General features: G+C 35.3%; 6 protein-coding genes across 6 annotated transcripts; 4 read left to right on the top strand and 2 right to left on the bottom strand.

Annotated features, from left to right (window-relative positions):
- Window positions 1-871: 871 nt before the first annotated feature.
- On the top strand, window positions 872-4,024 carry NCAS0G01060 (uncharacterized protein; the record flags this gene model as incomplete). The annotated part of the gene is made up of 1 exon (XM_003677298.1): window positions 872-4,024. The coding sequence occupies one exon, from the start codon at window positions 872-874 to the stop codon at window positions 4,022-4,024; it is 3,153 nt and encodes a 1,050-aa protein (XP_003677346.1).
- Window positions 4,025-4,306: 282 nt separating this feature from the next.
- Window positions 4,307-4,834, top strand: YAH1 (adrenodoxin; the record flags this gene model as incomplete). The annotated part of the gene is made up of 1 exon (XM_003677297.1): window positions 4,307-4,834. The coding sequence occupies one exon, from the start codon at window positions 4,307-4,309 to the stop codon at window positions 4,832-4,834; it is 528 nt and encodes a 175-aa protein (XP_003677345.1).
- Window positions 4,835-5,380: 546 nt separating this feature from the next.
- On the top strand, window positions 5,381-7,207 carry VIK1 (Vik1p; the record flags this gene model as incomplete). Its single annotated transcript, XM_003677296.1, has 1 exon — window positions 5,381-7,207. One exon carries the CDS (start codon window positions 5,381-5,383, stop codon window positions 7,205-7,207), a length of 1,827 nt encoding a protein of 608 aa, XP_003677344.1.
- Window positions 7,208-7,326: 119 nt separating this feature from the next.
- HFI1 (Hfi1p) lies at window positions 7,327-8,628 on the bottom strand (the record flags this gene model as incomplete). Its single annotated transcript, XM_003677295.1, has 1 exon — window positions 7,327-8,628. One exon carries the CDS (start codon window positions 8,626-8,628, stop codon window positions 7,327-7,329), a length of 1,302 nt encoding a protein of 433 aa, XP_003677343.1.
- Window positions 8,629-9,006: 378 nt separating this feature from the next.
- BBP1 (Bbp1p) lies at window positions 9,007-10,224 on the bottom strand (the record flags this gene model as incomplete). The annotated part of the gene is made up of 1 exon (XM_003677294.1): window positions 9,007-10,224. The coding sequence occupies one exon, from the start codon at window positions 10,222-10,224 to the stop codon at window positions 9,007-9,009; it is 1,218 nt and encodes a 405-aa protein (XP_003677342.1).
- Window positions 10,225-11,551: 1,327 nt separating this feature from the next.
- CLN2 (cyclin CLN2) lies at window positions 11,552-13,117 on the top strand (the record flags this gene model as incomplete). The annotated part of the gene is made up of 1 exon (XM_003677293.1): window positions 11,552-13,117. One exon carries the CDS (start codon window positions 11,552-11,554, stop codon window positions 13,115-13,117), a length of 1,566 nt encoding a protein of 521 aa, XP_003677341.1.
- Between the last annotated feature and the right edge of the window lie 29 nt (window positions 13,118-13,146).

Here is a 13,146-nt window from a genome sequence, read left to right as displayed (position 1 = left end):
GTCAATAATGGGATGTATAGCAAAGCAAGAGAAATTTTCTTTTTTCTATTGATTTATGATACAGTGACAAGTCTCATGTCAAGTGTGTTTCCTCATAATCATTTATTTCGGCTTAAATTATTCACCTAAGGTCTTGTCCCAAATTAGGACGAATTTAACACAGGAACGTAACCCATTATTGGATTTGTTAATGACCGTTTTCTTCTCTTTCCTTATGGAATGTTGTGGAGTCATCCTCCCAACTGAGGTAGCAGGAGTAGAAAAAGGGAAAATAGATGTGGAGATAAAGTAAATTTCCCAAAACATCGATATGCACAACATGGTGTTTATTACTATTGTTAATATGATCAAGGTGGTTTGCTACTGATAAATATGGTTTCCGTATATTGACTTACTGTAGTAATGTTTCGATAGAATAAAGTATATTAAATAAATGGCACATGACTAAAACACTTTCCAGGTGTTGGTGTCACAAGTGATCGTCGACACCAAGATTTAAAGGTGGAGTAATTTTTCATTGGCAGGACCTACGTTACCCGGTTCCCCAATTTAAAGAGTCCTAATGGTATGGGTATTGACAATCTTTCTGTTGTGTCGTGTATTGGACAATCCTTGTGTGTTGAATAAGTATACTGGAGTCCTTTATTGTTGAATTTCTGACATGATCGACTGGGTGTCGCGAATGTCTGTCTTTCAACGGACACAAACGTCCGGCTATTTTTTTTCTGTCCCTTATGTAATTCTCAGGTAATCTCCAATTATAAAACATATTTAAACTTCTAAACCCTTTATTCTTTTAACCTTTCCTCTTATTCCCTTGGTATTTTCTTATGTTATCTACTTTGAATGCAATTGCAAGAAAACAGCAGCAATGGACAATTTCAAGAAACAATTAATAGATTCCACCGCTGAAGAGAAAAGATTACAGGAAAACAAGAAGCATGAAAAATATTGGTATCGTTGGGGTCCTTATTTGAGTGAAAGAGCTTGGGCCACCGTTCGTGAAGATTATTCCCAATCGGGTGATGCTTGGAACCATTTCCCTTTTGAACATGCAAATGCACGTTTGTTTAGATGGGGGGAGGATGGTTTATTTGGTGTGTCAGATAATAGGCAATTGGTTTGTATGAATTTAGCTCTTTGGAATGGTAAAGATGAAAGGTTGAAGGAAAGATTATTTGGTTTAACTGGTCATCAGGGAAATCATGGAGAGGATGTTAAGGAATTGTATTATTATTTGGATAATACTCCAACTCATTCTTATATGAAAGCTTTGTATAAGTACCCTTTCGCGAAGCCATTCCCTTACGAAGAATTGGTCAGTGAAAACTCCAGGCGAGGTTATAATGATAAAGAATTCGAAATATATGATATTGATGGGTTATTTGCCAAAACCAATGGTAGTGGTGAAGTTATTGATACGCCCTATTTTGATGTCTTCTTTGAAATGGCAAAGGATGAAAAAAATCCAGATGAATTGAATTTTAGAATCACAGTTTATAATAGATCTAAATTAGAAACCGGTGAATTGTATGTCATGCCCCAGATATTTTTCAGAAATATATGGGATTTTAACCCAACATGTCATAAACCCCATTTGGAAAGAGCTACCGATTTAGAAAATTTAATTAATGTTACTACTGAAAAATTCGGAACTAATCAAATTATTTTCCAACCATCACCAGATCCAACAACGTCAGCATTGACTTCTGATTCCAAAAAGGATGATATTGATCCTTACTTATTATTTACTGAGAATGAACCAAATTTGAAGAAATTATTTGGAAACGATCAGAAGAATCCAGCTCCCTACTGTAAAGATGCTTTTGAAGAATTCATCGTTCACAAGAATATGGAAAATACAGTTAATGATAAAAACAAAGGTACCAAAGCATGTGCTGTATACCATTTTAAGGAGATTCCACCGGGGCAATACGTTACCGTTAGATACAAATTCACCAACGATTCAAGAAATACAATTGCTCGTTCAGGAAACCTTTCTGTGTTTGATGAAGACCAATTTGACACAGTCTTTGACAATCGTAAAGAGGAAGCCGATAATTTTTATTGGAGAATCAATCCAACCACTAGCGATGGAGAATTACAAAATATTCAAAGACAAGCGTTTGCAAGTTTACTATGGTCCAAACAATTTTATAATTTGACTTTTGATGAATGGTATAAGGGAGATCCAGCTATATTACCTACACCTCCTCCAGATAGGGCCAATGGAAGAAATAAAAATTGGAAACACCTTTACATTGAAGATATTCTGTCCATGCCAGATAAATGGGAATACCCATTTTTTGCCTCTTGGGACACAGCATTCCATTGTATTCCCCTGGCCATGATTGATCCAGAGTTTGCCAAAAAGCAGTTGGATTTACTAACAAGAGAATGGTATATGCATCCTAATGGTCAAATCCCGGCTTATGAGTGGAACTTTAATGATGTCAATCCTCCAGTACATGCGTGGTCCGTATATCGTGTGTTTAAGATTGAGCAAACAATGTATAATCGAGAAGATCGTAAATTCTTAGAAAGAGTCTTCCAGAAATTATTATTAAATTTCACCTGGTGGGTTAATCGTAAAGATGAGCAAGGGAAGAATATATTCGAAGGTGGATTTTTAGGGTTGGACAACATTGGAATCTTTAACAGATCTGAGCCTTTGCCCACTGGTGGGACTTTAGAACAAGCCGATTCAACTGGTTGGATGGCATTCTTTTCTTTACAAATGTTGAATATTGCCTTAGAGTTGGCAAAGACTAACTCATCCTATGAAGATATTGCATCCAAATTTTTTGAACATTTCATCTTAATCAGTGACACAATGTCGTTTGAATATTCTGTGGATTCCGCACATGGGTTTACCAAAGTTATTAAACAAAACCTATGGAATGAACAGGATAAATTTTATTACGATGCTATCTCTTGGGGTGGACCTTACAAACAACAACTACCTGTGAGGTCATTAGTAGGTTTGATTCCATTGTATGCATCAATGACTTTGGATTCAAGTTTGGTGAAGCGTTTCCCAAATTTCAAGAAAAGAGTCGATTGGTTTATCAATAACAAACCAGAAATATTTGGTAGAAACGTTGCTGCACTATCCACTGAGTATGTTGGTGATAGAGTATTATTATCATTGGTGACCAAGGAACGATTATCATCCATCCTGTCTAGGATGTTAAATGAAAATGAGTTCTTGTCTCCTCATGGTATTAGGTCCCTTTCTAAATATCATGCTCAGCATCCATTTGAAATGAATGTTAATGGACAAAATTTTTGCGTTAAGTATTTGCCAGGTGAATCAGATTCAGGAATGTTTGGTGGTAATTCCAATTGGAGAGGTCCTATTTGGTTTTCAACAAGTTTTTTGATTATTGAGGCATTGCAAAGATTCTACTTGTATTATGGATCGGAATTTCAAGTGGAATGTCCTGTGGGTTCCGGCAATTTTTTAAATTTGGCTGAGGTTGGTGAAGAATTAGCTAAACGTATGATTAGTTTGTTTGTCCCAGACAAATCAAATAATGATGAGCGTGCCATTTATTTTGGTGAGCATGCGAAATTTCTCTCTACTGATTCTCATTTTAAAGATTATATTACATTTTACGAATACTTTGATGGTGATACAGGTAGAGGTCTTGGTGCATCTCATCAATGTGGTTGGACTGCTCTGGTGGCAAAATGGATTAATGATGTTGCTGAATGCAAGAAAACTAAAGCATTGACGTCGACTAGCAATGAAAAAATTGAAGCAGATGGTATTCCCAAATTGAAATCCCAATCCTTACGTAAAAGCAGTAAATCTTTAGTAAATGTTACTGCTACAAGATTAGAAGTTAGAGAAGACAAGAATATCGAAGTGACAACCTACGTCGGCGCCAGTGAATCTCATATATCGGAGACCGAAGTCATAAAGAAATTAAAGGACAAACTGAAAGCACTTTCGGTTGTTGAAACAAAGGATGAAGATTTGACTTGTAAGCATGATTCCGAGTTATCTTGTCACATTTAATTTATACTGTTCATAATAAATAAAGTATAATATATATATATATATATTATGTTCGATGTACATCGGGCATTGACACCCAAAATTAATCATGCGGGTAACACCCCATTTTGTATTTGTAAGCTGAACCAATGAATCATAGATTCCATATAAGAATGGAGAATTAATCATCTCATGGACACCAATTCATCTCATCACAATTACACGACGTTTTGGGTATATTAACCACATCAAAGCGTTTCTGATCTTTTTTGAAAAAGGTAATAACATCTCGAAGAAACAATCATGTTTAAAGTTACAATCGGCATTACATCTCTGTTGCCAAGGAGGATGGCTTCTTCAAGCATACAGGCTTCGACCACATTAATGAGGCAGCACATATTTAACAGTAATACAAAGCTAACAATATCACATTTTTCAACATCGTCGATACTAAGGCATGGTCATCTTAAGAAACCAGTGCCAGGTGAAGAATTGAAAGTCACTTTCGTATTGAAAGACGGTGAACAAAAGACCTACGAGGTGAGTGAAGGTGAAACTCTATTAGATATAGCGCAAGGTAATGATTTAGATATGGAAGGTGCATGCGGTGGTTCATGTGCTTGCTCGACGTGTCATGTCATTGTAGATCCTGATTACTATGACGCTATTCCTGAACCAGAGGATGATGAAAATGATATGTTAGATTTGGCTTATGGGTTAACAGAGACTAGTCGACTAGGTTGTCAAGTTAAGATGTCAAAAGATATTGATGGGATAAGAGTCGCACTTCCTGCCATGACAAGAAATGTTAATAATAACGATTTCAAATAAGAAGTATTTATGATGTTGGAATAATGTTAAAATCGAACTGCTTGTATAAAACAGATAGAATAATAATAACCTTGGGATCAGGAAAATGGTTCAATTTAATTAATATCGTGTACATACATCACCTATATAACTTTTGAGAAAAAGCTTTTACCTGAGATTGCCATCCATAAATCATGGACCAACCTAGGATCGAGTGTTTTTATTGCAAAGAATAGGATCTGTGATTTTAAAATTCCATTAATTCAATTATACGATTTCTACGAGAAGAATTAATGGGATATTAACCTACCAATGTAGAATGACTTTTTATAGTTTTTTTATTTATCTTTTTTTTATAAATCCTTATGTTTTCTTATTTTTTTAAAAGCATAAATTTTTTGAAAAACACATAAAAAATGTAAACAAACATTACGAACACGAAAAAATCTGATTCTTCAAAACAAAACATCCCTCTTTCATAGTGAATTAAAGCCAATTCCACTTATAGTTGATAAAACCTTGGGGACGGGGAAAGAAAGGAGTAGAGTAAGTATCAAATTCTTCATCATGAGCCCAGTCTCGAAATCTGGAAAGCAAAAGGCCGCTTCTTTACATGACATTACCAATAAGGAAGTTCAATCCACAAAGAGAAAAAAATTAACTCAGGATGAAATCAATAAGCCCATATTAGCCAGTTATAAGAAATTAGCCATGGAAAAACGAGTTCAAAGAGATTTGGTGCAAAAGATTAAGGTGAATCATCAAAAAAATCTGGAGTATAATTGGAAGATACTGAGATTGCAAACGAGAACTCTGCCCGATTTACAATACGAGATTTCCAAGAGAGAGGTTATTTTAAGGAAAGTTGTGAGAGATACAGAACTGTTAGTTTTAGCAATAGAACAAAAAGAAAAGGAGATTTCCCAATGTGATGCGAAAGAAACTACCGTTCTGGATTCATTAAAAGAACAATTCAAAAAACAGATCCAAGACCAATTGCATGACTTCGATACCGATCTGGCAAATCAGAAAGCTAAATGGGAAAGTGAAATACTGGAATTGGAAAACATGAAACCAAAGGACGAGGTTTTAAAAGAAATAAAAGATTTGGAAACACAATTAACTAGCTTACAAGAAAAATTAACTCAATTGGAAACTCAGAACAACAAGAAGGCTCTCGGTCATGATACTGAACTTAAGAAACGATTTTCCGAATTTAAATTGGAAGTTGAAGATTCTAAAATTGATATTGAAGAAAAACAAAATACACTGTTGAGAAAGAAAGAAGAGTTGGCAATTAGGACAAGGGACCTAGAGACTTTGGTAAGAACATATGATACCCATATAGAAAACTTAGAAAAGGATGTTGCTATTGTGAACAACCAACTAACTGAGCTCGACGAAATAACATTACCGAAAAGGAACGCACTCTCACGTTCAACAGAAGAACTATCGCATGAAACCGAAAAAACAACAATCTTCCAACAAGAAGCATATTTGCAAGAACGAAAATATAATGAAAATTTTGATAAGATGGAATTTGAATGTATTAGAAGAAAAAAATTAGAAAACTCCATTGATGAATTGAAAGGCTTCATACGTTGTTTTGCCACTATTTCTGAAGAAGGTATTCCTAGTAATATACACGTGAAGTATACTTCTAATTGTATTTGTAATGATGACAATGGGAGGGAGTACCCATTTACAAGATTAATCCCCTCCATAGACATACAGGAGAAAAAATTTCTTTTCCAGGAATACAGAATATATCAAGATATGTGTCTAAAGAATTTTGAAAATCACAATCTAATATCAGTATCCAACAAGCAATGGCATGAATTACGGGAATCCTTGATTAAATTCATTATTTCAAATTACAAAGCAGATTACGAAATGACATTCCAATTTGTTTTTTTATCAGATGATGCAATATCTCAAGACTACTTGCATTCTGACCCTTCTCAACTTAAAGAGGGCATTAACCTAAAATTTGAAAATAATTCTATTAAAATTGACTCAACTACTAAAACAATATCGAGTGATTTTCTTTCGGATACGGAGCTTTTAGAAAACATAATTCCAATAGATGCACCCGGTGTAAATATCTTAAAGGTTAAATTCGTTAAGCGTTTGCAGAAGGAACTATCTACTGAATTCTATTTTCTTCAAATAAACGATTTAGCAACAGTAAGTGCATTAGAGGAAGTATTCAATGGAAAGGACATGGCAGCTGGGAAACAAGTGAGCGTAATTCTGCGATATTTGTTAACTTATACAAAATCATGCTTTCTTTTTAATATAGATACACAGGATAACCTTGATCCTATCCTAGAAGTAGCACTTAATGTCGGCAGTTTGAGGAATCCACTGAAACCCAAATCAAAATCTAACTAATGAGAAAAATAATTATGGATTCAAAAAAACCCAATATATTCATTATATAAAACCTGTATTATTAATATACTACAAACTTCTATTCATATCATTAACCAATGCATACTTTCAACCTTTTATTACTCTTTAGTTAGAATATCCTTTATTAACCAATTTAATTCATCTCTCGTACCAATATTTTTTTCATCTAATGGAGTGAAAAGAGGCTTTTCGTTTAGAAATTCAGATAAATCATCTATCCCGCTTTTATTTATTACCAGATCATCATCATTAATCAACCCTAGAGTTGTAATATCATGATATGCTCCTGAAGTGGGTTTCACCAAATTAGGGAAAATTGATATTGTATTATATAAATCCTCTCCAGTTAACGATATTAGAGCATTCGGCATATTATCAATTTCTTCAATAACCGAATCAGGTGCTGCTTGAGCCACTGGTCTATAGATACCAGCATCATTTAAATCATAGTATTCAGAGTATTTTTTCCTTCTGTATCTAACTGTGTCAATGGTGAATTCAATGATGTTTTTCAAATAATGATCTAAAGCCATAGAAAGTAATTCAATACCTCTTGCATCCACATTTCCTACTAATCCGTGCTCCCGAGCAATGCTAACCATCCTCAAATAAAGAGAATCTGCATCAGGTAAAGAATAATTATCTGTAGCCAACGGAGTATTGAACCCATTCATAATATCTTGTGACCATTCTAATGGTGTCTTCAAATTGTTTGTCTTAACTCTCTTCAAAGTATCTGGATTCGTAACAATTGGAATCTTAGGTATATTTTTCAAACGAGTTTGCAATACAGAACAGTAAACAAATCCCTTCTTTCCCGCTTCTCTCGTTATAGCTTTAAGTCTGTTTCTGTCAGTTATTGGCAACGACATGACAATTTTTTTATACAATTCAATTTGAGAATTATGTTTATTGACCCTTCTTAATTTGGAAGAGGATGAATTTATCCCGGAACTATCATTTTGGAACCCCCAAGTAGAACCTTTCTTACTCAAGGGAGAATCCTTCAATGAATTGGTCAATATACCCAACAACAATTGGTTATGAAGTCGTATTAATGATGCCCTATTACTATGTGGGATATTAAAGATGATGTCCAATTCATTTGTCATTTCCTTCCTCGAGAGCTTCCCTAAAATAAATAAGCTCAATATTCGGGCATATTTAGTCCAATTGTCTCTTCCTAAGTATGACGTAAAGCTTTCAATCATGGAACTTAAGTCCACTCTTCTGTTCAACACGGGAATGGTAGAATTATAATCACTTGTTGTATGATCATTATTTTCTTGATATGATGGTGAGGTTACGTTGGAAACGTGAGTTACATTCCGCGACGAGGGAGAATGTACGTTTAGAAAATTTGGGGTGGCCGGTTTCGTTTGATGTTGTACCATTGACATATTTAACTCCCTTTTGCTATTGGATTAATATTGATGTTTTTTAATTTTTTTATTTATTCGAGAGAGAAGGAAGATACCTTGTATGTGAGAGGCGTGAATGAACTTAACAACTGGCTAAAGGAAGGAAAAGATTGTTTCGTGGGCTTCAAAGACAATATCCAGTACGAAGCTATAGAACACAATCGTTTGTTTATCCTTTTGTTCTTCCATTAGAAGAATCAAAATAGGAACAGTTTAATGTCGTTTCGATATTTATTTTCATTTCAAGTTGGAATTTTCCAAAATCGTGCTGAGCGACGCTATAACGTCAAAATATCAGTAATTAACATAATATATGATGATAATTTCTATTTAATATTACAAAGTAATGATGATGGGTCATATTTGATATTTTAGTTCATTAGTGTCCGTGGATGACAGTTCATCCGAGGTTAAACTAAACCTTCCTCCCCTGTGATTCATGTAAGGGTATGGTGAGGTAGATCGCGTTGTGTCTTTATAACTGGGGTATCTAGAATTGGAGATATTATTATCTCTGGCAAATAATTCACGCTCTAGTTCTTCAATTCGTGTTTCGTACGCTATTTTGTCCTTCTTACGTTGCAATTCAGAATTTCGGAGTGCTGAATCGATCCTTTCATACCTAAACAAAGCATCACTTCTATCCTGTTGTGCCATCTGCAATTGTTGTCGTAGATTTGTTACTGTCAATTGTAAATCTTCTACCTCTGCGTCACTTGATGTTTCCAAATTATATGCCAATTTTCTTAAATTTTGATATTTGGATAACAGTTCAAAATATTTATCTGAAACTTTTTTAGTTTGTCTTAATTGGTATATGAGATCTACTCTTAAGTTTTCATATTTGGATTTGAATGATTGTTGTTGCAATTCATAATGTTCATCTTTATCTCTCAACTCCTTATCTAACATATGTAGAGCGCCTGTATTTTTACAAATTTCATCCAATAATTCTTGGTATTCTTCCACATATTCATCATTCCTTATACTTTGATTTGCATTTTCAGTTTCATTTTCTTTAGAAGATGATATTACTTTAGACGGTGTTGGTGTTGGGAACTTTCCAGGAATTCGAGCATCATTCTCATTCCCTATTTTTGCGTTTTTTTTAAATAGTCTTGATAATAACGTATCGTCCTTAGTTGGCGATTTAAAACTGGGTAAACCATCACTCCTTCTATTTGCTCTCCCTCTATTTTTGCGATAAAAAGTATCAGTTGGATCTTTATCATTAACGTATGTGGGGAAAGATTGCTTTAAATGTATGGGACTCAACAAAATCTCATCATCAACAGTATGCCTTGTCTTTGGTTTCTCCGGAGACAATAGATCATATTTCTTATAAAATGATGAACTAAGTCCCATATCCCGAAGCGAGCCATCCCAAGAGCTAGGTCTAGAATGTAGTTTAGTGGAACCTGCATTGTTATTATCATAATTGAGATTATTGTTGGTATCATCCTGAGATGCATGTTTTTTCGTACCAAAGAGGGCATCTGCGGTCCATTTAAAGATTCCGGAACTGTTCCCATTGCTATCCGGGCTACTGCCGTAATCCTTGTTCCTGTTGTTCATAGCTTGACTTGATTGCCCCTGTTATATCATACAGACTGTCCTGGTTCCTCTGTGTGTGTATATATCACTTGTTTCACCACTATGTATTTTGTTTAGATTTGTTTGTGTACGGGAAAAGTGACAAGCGCGTTCCACTATAAAAAATGCCAGATGACAGTAAGTTTAATTGAATAGATTACATTGGGATAATGTTCAGGTCTCAGAAACTTTACTGATTTTGTTTATTTTTATGTACATCTATATAACTTTAAATCTGAGAAGCTTTGTGGTATAAGGTGGGTTGTTTTCCTTCTCAAGTTACCGAAATTTGTATTAAAAGAACAGAAAACACATAGCCGAAGTTGGGACACTAGATGCAAGAGTCTAGCACCAAAATAGCATTTTGCTATAAGCATTTCACCTTCAACGTATTTAAAGAATGGAAACTTACAATTAGAAAAAGGTTAACAGGTGCTTTGAAAAGGGTTGCAGTGGAGGCAATAATTTCCCTGTCTGATATATAAATAAAATGCTCTCACTAGAAATCCCAAGTTTAATCTCTAGCAGAAACAACGTTGGAAAAGGGATACGATCAATCCACGGGCAATTTATTCACTTGGTTTGATAAAAGATTTCCTTTTGTATTTAGAAAACAAAATTACGACTAGAAAATGCTGTTTTTTAGGACAGTTCTAAAATTCAAGAGGGCTTATGAATATACTGTTCCTAGGAACGCCTTAGAAAAACAGGTTTCCAACACTCCTAAATGGAATAGAATAAATTTCCATAATAATTTCACGGACAGTGGCGCTTACGTTACAACACCCGCTGAAGACAGGCCTAAGCCATAAGTGACCGCTTCAGCTCGAGGGTATATTTATAAATATTCTAGCTGTTCAATAGGATTGAATTTATGGCGTTGGATGTTATATATACAAACACCACTTCCTTTGCCCCAAAGAGGAAATGTCCCAAACGGGTAGCGACGCCAAACAATCGCGTCACAGAAAAAACGCGAAAAGACGACGCCAAATTCATACGGACTGGAAAAAGATTACAAGTTGCAAAGATCCATTAATGTGAAACAGCTCCAAGCGTGGTCGGTCCCTGCTCAACTAAGTAATAATACGATCAGAACACACATTGCCCTCTTTTATGGCGTCTTATAGGCAATACTCAATATTCGAAGCCTCCATCCATATATATATCCAAATAGCCCATAACCTACCCTCTCACACAACCTTGTCCGTTCCATCCAGCAGTCCAACAAAGCGGACATTGACTTCAATTAGTTAGGCATCCGTTCCTCTATCACCCAACATACAAGTTCCTTTCTTTCAAAAAAAAAATGTCTTCTACTGAATCAGGTATGGGGCTCATAGTCACTGCACAACAGACATACTACCCAATAAATTTGTCTAATGCAGAACTGCTGTCACATTACGAAACACTCCAAGAGTACCACGAAGACGTCTCTGCTCATGCATTACAACAATCCAATAAATACAAACCAACCCCCAAACTGATAGACCAACAACCAGAGATGCCACCGCAGGAGACAAGAACTCAAATCGTCACTTTCCTTTACGAATTATCAGTCATGACCAGAGTAACGCACGGTATCTTCTCTCAAGCGGTAAGATTGTACGACCGTTATTGTTCCAAGAGAGTTGTCCTAAAAGACCAATCCAAATTGGTTATCGCTACTTGTCTATGGCTGACTGCAAAGACTTGGGGTGGTTGTAACCATATTATAAATAACGTAGTCATCCCCACCGGAGGGAGGTTCTTTGGTCCAAACCCAAGAGCAAGAATTCCAAGATTATCAGAATTGGTACATTATTGTAATGGCATCAATGAAGGTTTTGACGAATCCATGTTTTGTCAAATGGAAATGCATATCTTGGATACTTTAAACTGGGAGATAACAGAACCATTAATAAATGATTATGTATTGAACGTGGATGAGAACTGTTTGATGCAATATGAGTTATATCAAAGACAAGTGGACCAAGAGAAACAACAAGAGTGGAAAAGACAGTCTCAAACTTCCCAGGAGAGTGATGCTACTGTCGATGATAATTCTTCTGCTAATACTGACAACGAGGATCTAACAACGAAGATCCAAATAATTAATTTGAAGAAATTCTTAGTTGACTTGGCCTCTTGGCAATATGATTTACTAAATTTTGAAACTTATGAAGTGGCATTGGGAATTTGCTCCATTATAAATAAATTCACTAACCAGGAACAAAGCTCATTCCTAATAACACCCATGACACAACCTACAAACCAAATCCAACTACTAAATATCTTTATCACTGCGGTAATTAATGCTCCATCATCATTGATTCAAATTTATAAAGAACAAGCTGGGATAACCACATTCGTCGCCAAAGTAAAATCCTATCATCTGGAATTACAAAAGAAATTACAATTGGCTTCAGACATCGAATTACAAAGGAAACTAACCCTTCAATCATGTTATTCACAACAGGAAATCCCCACTACAACACAATATTCAAATACATCATCTCCCGTATATCCATCACAAAATTATACTCCGATGAGAAATGTAAGTGCACAATCGGAAAGTAGCGTGTTTAGTACCGCTATGGAACATTCCTCCCCCATGACACCAACCATGTATTATTTCAATAAGATAAATAACAGTAATACTAATGGAAGTTCCATAAGCATTAACAGTTTACCAAACCCCACAGGAAGACAATCCTACGACCCTAATGATAAGGAAAACCAAATACCGAACGACATGACAATGCCCCCTAGAGTCAAATTCATTAACACGGGGGTCTCACATTCTCCATTGACCAATATGTTCATTAACAGTGATGAGTCCAACAGCAGACTATCATTGAACTCAATGCCCGTGGAGACTAATGCCCATATTTAAATGAAAACACACACACACACATATATATT

The sequence above is a fragment of the Naumovozyma castellii genome, chromosome 7 (genome assembly GCF_000237345.1).
Source record: "Naumovozyma castellii chromosome 7, complete genome".
Classification (NCBI taxonomy): domain Eukaryota; kingdom Fungi; phylum Ascomycota; class Saccharomycetes; order Saccharomycetales; family Saccharomycetaceae; genus Naumovozyma; species Naumovozyma castellii.
This window is presented reverse-complemented; position numbering and strand designations above follow the sequence as displayed.